We start from the raw sequence: 9,320 nt of genomic DNA on the forward strand, positions 1-9,320 counted from the left end.
ACCCAGATTTATAAAACAACTTGTGGGGATTAATATTGAAATATATAATGCACGAAATTTATAATACAGTATGAAAATGTGGCTGAATATATACAGGAACAACTATTTTAATGTATGGCTTTCTACAGTCTGGAGTAAAGTTAGTCTATGAATTTGGTTATTTTGTAATGGCTGGATTATGCCTAAGTCTGCATGCTTTTAAACGTTCGCTGATCAATTTGGTACTGCAATTTAAAAGAAAATTTCGATTTTGTTGTTGTACACCATTTTTTGTTTAGTATTTTGAAATATTTATATAGTTGAACTTGCCTATGTCGTATCCAAAATGCCATTGAGAAATTGTTTGACTTTAACAAAATTGACTTGCACGTACAGTAATGGAAAACAACAATTCGGCATGTAAAATTAGATTGACTTAGAAGTTATGGCAAAGTCGTCTTAGGCAAGTTTAACTGATTTATTTATCATGTTTGATTGCCTTGTATACCATAGCCAAAATTTCTTCTTTCATGATGATTTTCAACATCCATGATATTTTTGGTGCTTTACAGTACTTGGTTATTGATTATTACTGTACATAAATTTCCTTTCTTACCATGAGTGATGAGATATTGCAAGCATTTTTATCAATGATTCCTGTATCTGTATCATCATGTACAAACACCAGAAGGCTGGTTGTCGCATATGTCGGTCAGGTTGAGGTGTGTACCAATTAAATATTGTAATGAGCTTTAGTCGTTAATTTATGAATATTAATGAGTCCAAAACAGCTTTAAATTATTTTATATTAGGTGACATCCGAATATTCTCACGTTCAAGCCATTCCTGTATCTATAGCATCAAAATACCCAGGGTAGTCTTCACAGTCCCTAATTGACCACAGAGTGCAAGATGGGATGACCCTTCTGTCCAATTTCTTTAGCCTGTTACACCTACCAAATGAATCCATCGATATCCCACATTTCCTATTAGAGAAGTTCAATAAGAAAGTTAAAACAGACCAGTTAAAAAATTTAGAGTGACTATTCTTACACCATTCAAAAATAATTAGAATTGATATTACAATATCTTTATAATATAAGGAAATAGTCCTGGCACTAATCATCAATGATAATTTTTATTGAAAATATATTTTAATTAACCATCACTGTGAAAAGCCCATATTCAAATGCATTGCAAATTTGTATAACAATAGCCACGGCCTAAAATATTATTCTGAATAGAATTAACTATTTCATTAATATAGAACTTTTTTACAAATAATATAAAAATAAAAATTAGTTAAAAAGTTACAGATGAAGACAATTACAATTTAAACATGTATAGCACATATGTATAATAGGCTATTTTGTTTCTCAATCATTTTTAATGTAGAGTACAGTAATAATAATTCCCCTGTATTTTGACCATCGAAATGGTTGGATATTTGACCCTCTACTAGTTATTGATCCAGCATGGAAGAACTAGCAGGGTCACGCCTAGGCCAGGTGGTTGGAGCTCAGACTCGAGTGTGTGCAGGCAATTTATCCTCCTCGGAAAATAAAGGCCGATTTCCGAGCAGAATTTGTCGAAAATTAGTTTGGAACTAATCTGAATATACCAGTGTATCATACAGAAGTTAAGTTCTGTGCACCATTTTCCTAGCCATTTTCTGCGCAAATTTGAGCTAGTTTTTGAGGTATCATCATCCACATTCCACGACGAATAAACTGGCATTTTAATAGGGCCAGCCTGGCCTAACTAGCCAGGCCTAGACTGCCTTCCAATAGATAGTTCCATGGATCAATCATTAACATGTAAATTACTGTACAGTACTTTATTCGAAATAGTGTTGTTTGTCTAATGTTTAAAATTATAGTTTTTATGACTAAATTAGGGGTCTAGGCCTAGGCCTACATCGCGCCAGGCAGTAGAGTACTGAGTAGCATTCCGTATTCTATACATGATACAGTACTGCATATATGCTAGGCTATGCCTAAGCCTACACAGGTAAGACAAGTTGGTAACAAACCTATTTAACGCCATTTTTAAGACCACTACTTCCAAGACTTCCATATTCCAACCGGCAAACGTATTTGTTTGAAAGATTCATTCTTAAAAAATGCAATCGACTTATTATATTATTATCATTATTAAATGTTTTCGCCCAATCCCGATTTTTCAATTTTCTGCTCGCGACGACCATTCTCATCATCAGTTGGCTGTGTTAACATCTCGTTACGGTTGAGTGAATCAGCTGACTCCCTGTCTAGTGCAAAATTCATGAAACAAAAACTGGGGCAAACTGTTATTTTACACATAATTGAGACATTTTCATAAGTGAAAACCCATAAAAATGAAAAGAACGGCCAAATTTACGTTGGAATATCTAAAGTTTGACACGATTTTGTTATGGGGTTACCGAATGCAAGCATTTGAAGTCGGTCCATTTTAGGAAATTCCCTATCTTTTAACACTGGCTCAAAATCCTGTAGCACCACTTCGTTTTTGGGACCCAGTTCACGAGCCTCGTTTTCGAATACCGTGCTCCAAAATCAAGTGACATTAATTATTTCAAACCCGCACTTGGCCTTTAAAATACTTTATTCTCGCTTGATGTCGCCAAATCTAGAAAAAAACTGCTATCATTTTTAATTGCTATAGGGCCTCGGGCTTGTCAACACCCGCAAGCGAACAAAATTTCTTATCTTCGATTGTTGCCAACAAACACACTCACTATTCTTGCAGCAGCAGTGCACTGAATGACGTCACGCATGTATCGGCGTTTCTATTGGCTAATCATGACGTAATATCATTTACCGTACCTTTAGCAATCGGAAATTCCGATACGGTACCATATCTCTAGCCACAGCATAGAAAAATACTATAACCATTTATTATACAGTAGGCCTAGTATAAAATGTGAATATTACAGTATCATTAGGCGTTATTATATTTTATTAACCACAAAAATAAATAAATATAGGCTAGGCCTACCTAATGAAAAATACGTAGGCCTAATCATGCATTACATACAAATATGTAGCCTATGTAGGCCTAGGGCCTATATGCCTACACAAACGGAAAGTTAAATAAAAAAAACGGCCAGATTATTATTTGCCTACGCTTCCGCATCCTGCAACAACCACACTAACAACGGAACTGTATTGGCGCGCCATAATTTCTATTGTTAAAAATCTGGCGGCCGAATGATCTGAGACTCGGTAACCGAGCAGCTGCGCTGCAACATGCAGTGAGTGGTGTGCCACCTAGCAGCAGACCACTCCCTCGCTCTCAGCATTCCGTTCATTGCGAAAAACCTGTAACATGTTAACTAGGCCTAGCCTAACTAGGCCTAGGCCTAGCCTATACATAGTATAAGTATAAGTTTAATCATCACTAAATAATAGTAGTATTACTTTACGGATCTTTACTTACAATGCTATGGTAACCTCAACATATCAAAGTACTGAAATAACATCAGCAACCTGACAAAAATAAGTTAAAGGGAGATCCTTCCCAAAAAAGGAGAAAACAAACATCAATACTAGGCTTATACTTGCAGGCATAGAGATATGCTGCCGGGTATGAAACGCCCACAGTGCCTTCAGCGGCGGCAATGGGATTTGGGGACCTATTGCATTCGGCGCATTTGGCATGCGGGGGCTGCGACTTTTTGATTTGGCGGCGACTATATATTCGGCGCATTTGGCATGCGGCGGTGACTTTTTCATTCGGCGGCGACTTTAGCATTTGGCAACTACACCATTCGGCGTCTTAGCATTCGGCTACATACATATTTGTATGTAATGCATGATTAGGCCTGTATACACAAAACATCACCTTACGTTGTGAATTATTTTGATGTGTATTCATATGATCATTATTATTTTTTTTTTAATGAATTAAAGTCACTATATAATTGTAATGTATTCTGTATTTGAAGGGATTTTTTAGTTTAGTTGAGTCTGCCAAACCTTTGAATGTCTAATCAATATGGAGGATATATACACATCTTCATTAAAATCCTTATTAATTATTTAATTCATTCATTCATCCACCCATCCATCCATCGATCCATTCATCCATCCATCCAAACAACCCACCCACCCAATCACCCACCCATCAATCCACCCATCCATCCATCCATCTATTTATCTATCTATCTATCTATTTATTTATTTAAAAGTAGTCTTTATTTTAAGGAAAATTTTTTCAGTTTTCTGCAGAACTATCATTACTGACGAGCTGACGAGAAAGAACCGTTCTTTGTAGTAGTAGACAGTGTTGTGTTTAGTGGCCGTAGATGATTCCTAGGATATTCACACAGAATAATTATCACAATGTACTAAACGTGTTCAGCCATTTTAGGAATATTTATTAGCCTCCGGTCCAGTCGTTTTACACTTTCAGTTAATATGAATATATTACATTACTTCCCTTTTATAAAATTGAATAAGATGTGAGATACAGTAATTACATTATGGCTCTTTAGAACTATTGAAAACAACACTACAAGACAGTATAACTAACATACTACAGTATTAAAAACTACACTATAACTAAACCGTTTCCGTTTAAACTCTCATAATTATTCTGTCTTCTTTTAACATTGTTATAAATAGGCCTACTTCCGAAAACTAAAATAATGTACTTTCTTTAAACATAAACATACTTCTGGGTTTAGCTTGAAATTAATCATTTCTGTTTCTAGTATTTTCTACTTGCATTAGATTAGATCATCTCCTATCCTCCTTCATTTTTTTTTTTTTTTTTGAAGTAGTATCTAACATCAAGTGATTTGGGTGAATAATTTTGGTCACTCGTCCCATCTTAACTTCATATCTTCTTGGACCTAATACTTTAGTTATTTCTCCATATAGCCACTTATCTTCTTTGCATTTCGATCTCATGTTCTTAACCCTCACCTTATCTAAGACTGCAAAAGTTCTCTCTGATTTTGACTTAGGGTCTTTTTGTACTTTTTGATTTTTTTGTTTACGTTCGATTCTTTCAGCCAAATTTGGATTTACCAGTGATAATCATGTTCTCAAATTTCTCTTCAAGAACAATTCAGCAGGTGTACAATTTGTGGTTGTGTGCAGGGTCATCCTATATCTGAATAGGAAATTAGCTAACCTAACTTTAATATTGTCCTTACGACCATCAACTACTTGTTTTGCTAGGGCTTCTTTCACAACTCTAACAGATCTCTCAGCTGCCCCGTTAGTGGGTGCATGATACACCGGCGCAAACGTTAGCAACATTCCATTATTTTTGCAAAACATTTTAAATTCTGCGCTTGAAAACTGAGGACCATTGTCGCATACTATTTCTTCTGATAAACCGAAATGTGCGAATATTAATTTAAGCTCTTCAATGGTTCTAGTACTTGTAGTTGACCTCATATGAACTACTTCAAGCCATTTCGAATGACTATCTATAACACTAAGAAGTTGTCTTTATCTTTCTCACAAAAATCAATGTGGATTCTCTGGAATGGTCTGGTAGGCCATTTCCAAGGAATCAGTGGTGTGGTAGGTAAACTACTTCTAACGCTTTGACATGGATCACAACTTTTAACCATATTCTCAATGTCAAGATCAAGCTTGGGCCACCACAGATATGAACGGGCAATTGCCTTCATTTGGCAAATTCCAGGGTGCTCCCAATGCAATTCACTGAGCATTTGATCTCGTAATTCAAAAGGGATTATAACTCGTTGACCCCACAATAGACAATTTCCAACACATGTTAGCTCAAGCTTTCTCTGTACAAATGGTTTTAAGCTATTATTTTCACTTAGGAGTTTACATGCTGCCTCATTAGGCCATCCTTGCTTTACATAACCAAGTACTTTACTTAATGTTTCATCTTTAATAGTTTTTTGCTCAATTTCATCTGCTTTGATTGGAAAGTCTTTGTCAATTTCGATGCTGTAGATAACTTGTTTGAGGTCTTTAGTTTCTTCTTTATGCGGTAACCGCGATAACGCGTCTGCTACTGCGTTTTCCTCTGAAGTTATGTACTCTATCTCATAGTTGTACTCATTAAGCAATAGTGCCCACCGCTGTATTCTACTAGCCGCTAGGACTGGCACACACCGGTGGTCGGACCTAGTATCTTATTTAATGGTTTATGGTCCGTGCAAATCGTGAATTTCTGGCCCATGAGATACTTATTGAAGCGTTTAATGCCGTAGATTATTGACAGCGCTTCTTTTTCAAGTTGTGCGTAACCTTGCTCACTGTTCGTTAGCGTTCGCGATGCATAGTGGATGGGTCTCTCTGTGTTGTCATCCATTATGTGCGAAATGACTGCTCCTATAACATACGAGCTGGCATCTGTAGACAATACTAGAGGTCGCTTTACATCATAATGCGTTAAGCTCAAATCTGAAGTTAGCTGTTTCTTGCACCAGTCAAACGCGTTTCGCTGTTCAACCGTCCACTTCCACTCTACTCCATCTCTCAACAGTAAATTTAATGGTTTTATTACTGTGGATAAGTTCTGCAAGAATTTTGAATAAAACTGAACCATTCCTAAGTTTGTGGCTGCGGAGCGTCCTTAATCGGTTTGATTTTGCTATCAACTGGGGATATACCATGTTTGTCGACTTGCAATCCTAAGTACACTACTTCGTTTGCCAAAAACTTGCATTTTGAAGTTTTCAATTTGACATTGTTATCTTTGAAGCGTTTCAACACTATTTCTAACACTTTTAAGTTCTCGGCTACAGTTTCAGTATGGATCAAAAAATTATCTTGATTACACAGACAGCACTCAATTCCGGTTAACATTTTGTCCATTTTCTCCTGGAACAGCTTTGCTGCATGTTTTATGCCATAAGGTAAATGTTATACGTATATAGACCTTTGTGTGTGTTAATAGTTACATACTGTTTGCTTTCATCGTCAATGTTCAATTGTGTATATGCGTGTGATAAATCAAGTTTTGTAAATACGCGTTTTCCTGAGAGCTCTGCGAATAGATCATCCGCGCTCGGCAAGCTGCATTCCTCATCTGCTACGTGTTGGTTTATAGTAACACTGTAGTCTCCACAAATTCGGATCGTGCCGTCAGTTTTAGGAACCACTACTATTGGTGAAGCCTAATCACTCTTCTCTACCTTTGTTAGAATTTGGTCATTTTCTAACCTAGCTAACTCTGCATCTACTTTACTTTTCATTGCATATGGTACAAACCTAGCTTTGCAATATATGGGTTGTACTGTACATCTTGCTTCATATTAATGTGAACTTTATCTCCTGCAATACCTTTATTATCTGACTCAAACAACTGTGCATGCTCTTTTAGCAATGCTTGTAACGGGGATGCATACCCTTATTTATGCCTTTGTCATTTTGCAAACTATTTACTCTTCTGGCATCTAAATCTTCAGTTATCTGTTTCCAGTCTAGTTTTACAACATTGAGCCAATCCAATCCAAGTAAGGTAGGTTTATTATTATAGTCAGCTACATTAGCACTTAAGTCATGTATTGTGTTCTGTTTGTCAACAACCTTACACTTAATTTTCCCAATTAGTTTAAGTTTCTCACCACTGTACGTTTTAAGTGGGATTACATTTGGGTCTATATCAATGTGACTGAAATATTTGCTGTAAGTATCAATAGACATGATTGCATCATCAGCCTGAGTATCAATTAGCATTTCAAAGTTTACATCATTTACACTTAGTTTGACTTTAAAGTGATTTCTATCTAGCTTAGTAGATTTAGTTAATACAAACATTGAATGATCACTACTACTACTATTACCATTACCACATGTCTCGAATTCGTCTCATTTCGCTTGGTGCACTCCTCTTCCACGAGCACTTCCTCTTTGATGATAACCGCCGCGTCGTCTTTGATAATCACCGCGTGAACTATGGTGATAACCTACCACGAGAACTGCCTCTACTCGTACTGGAATAACACTGATTTGCATAATGTCCAACACATGAACACCGGTAACACACCCTGTTGTTCGCTGAACATTGATGTGCTGGATGAAATTGCATACCGCATTTCTTGCACTTGTCAGAACCTGGTTTCTTTTCTTGTCGACGTAACTTATTTACTGAATTAGTTGGCATAGGCTCACATCCATTACCTTCACTACTAATATTTGGCATACTGTTCTCTATTTCTCTATTTCACTAGTTGCGCTTTGTGGTAAGCTCCTTCGTTCTGCCATATAAAATCAATTCATCGAGAGTGCATTCTACTCGTAGACCATGCTTCCTCAATTTAGAATCCAATGTGGATTGAATGATATGTGACTTGATTTCGTCATTAACATTTTGAAACTGGCATTTATCTGCCTGTTCTCTAAGCCTGACATGATAACTATCAATGTTCTCACCTCTGTTCTGTGTCAGCTTACGGAATTTTGACTTTTCAAATTCAGTGTTCAATGATGGCAAAAAATAGTTACGTAACGCGTCTTTCGCCTGGGCATACGTTGTTCCTTTGTCGGGTAATATCTCGAATGTGTTAAAATTACTCGGACCAATAAAGTGTAGAAGCTGCGCTCGCTTTCTCACATCAGCAGTGATATTCGCCGCCACTAAGCCCAGCTAGCAAGCAACGTTGACCCGACGTTGGTTGAAGGTCGAAAAATTACGTTGGCACAACGTACTTACACAAAGGTTGGCGCGACGGCCGTTTTTCCATCGGCCCAACGTGGATTCAGCTGGTTGGAAAGACGTCGGCCCGACTAGTTGGATCTACGTTGGCCCGATAATGTTTGTGCAACGTCGACCAATCACGTTGGCCCAACGTACCTTTCTGATGTAGCCTAGACGTTCATTTTTTTCATCGGGCCAACGTCGATCCAGCCAGTTGCAAAGACGTTTATCCGACTAGTTGGATCAACGTCGGGCCGACGTTGGTTGAAGGTCAAATAATTACGTTGGCATAACGTACTTACACAAAGGTTGGCCCGACGGCCGTTTTTCCATCGGCCCAACGTCGATTCAGCTTGTTGGAAAGACGTCGGCCCGACTAGTTCGATCAACGTCGGGCCGACGTTGGTTGAAGGTCAAATAATTACGTTGGCACAACGTACTTACACAAAGGTTGGCCCGACGGCCGTTTTTCCATCGGCCCAACGTGGATTCAGCTTGTTGGAAAGACGTCGTCCCGACTAGTTGGATCAACGTCGGGCCGACGTTGGTTGAAGGTCAAATAATTACGTTGGCACAACGTACTTACACAAAGGTTGGACCGACGGCCGTTTTTCAATCGGCCCAACGTGGATTCAGCTTGTTAGAAAGACGTCGGCCCGACTAGTTGGATCAACGTCGGGCTGACGTTGGTTGAAGGTCAAATAATT

At 37.8% G+C, this 9,320-nt stretch overlaps 1 protein-coding gene across 1 annotated transcript in view; it reads right to left on the reverse strand.

Annotated features, from left to right (window-relative positions):
- Nucleotides 1–3,574, reverse strand: part of LOC117111812 (probable E3 ubiquitin-protein ligase HERC1) — a 102,762-nt gene extending 99,188 nt beyond the window's left edge. Inside the window, exons 1-2 of the mRNA XM_033254801.1 lie at nucleotides 3,418–3,574; nucleotides 937–965 (exon numbers count right to left, since the gene is read on the reverse strand). Coding sequence (XP_033110692.1) covers nucleotides 937–949 — 13 coding nt within the window. The 5' untranslated portion in view covers nucleotides 950–965; nucleotides 3,418–3,574. The remainder of the gene's footprint in view (nucleotides 1–936; nucleotides 966–3,417) is intronic.
- Between the last annotated feature and the right edge of the window lie 5,746 nt (nucleotides 3,575–9,320).

The sequence above is a fragment of the Anneissia japonica genome, unplaced genomic scaffold (assembly GCF_011630105.1).
Source record: "Anneissia japonica isolate Jap-2015-1 unplaced genomic scaffold, ASM1163010v1 scaffold287758_len931624_cov196, whole genome shotgun sequence".
NCBI classification, from domain to species: Eukaryota; Metazoa; Echinodermata; class Crinoidea; order Comatulida; family Comatulidae; genus Anneissia; species Anneissia japonica.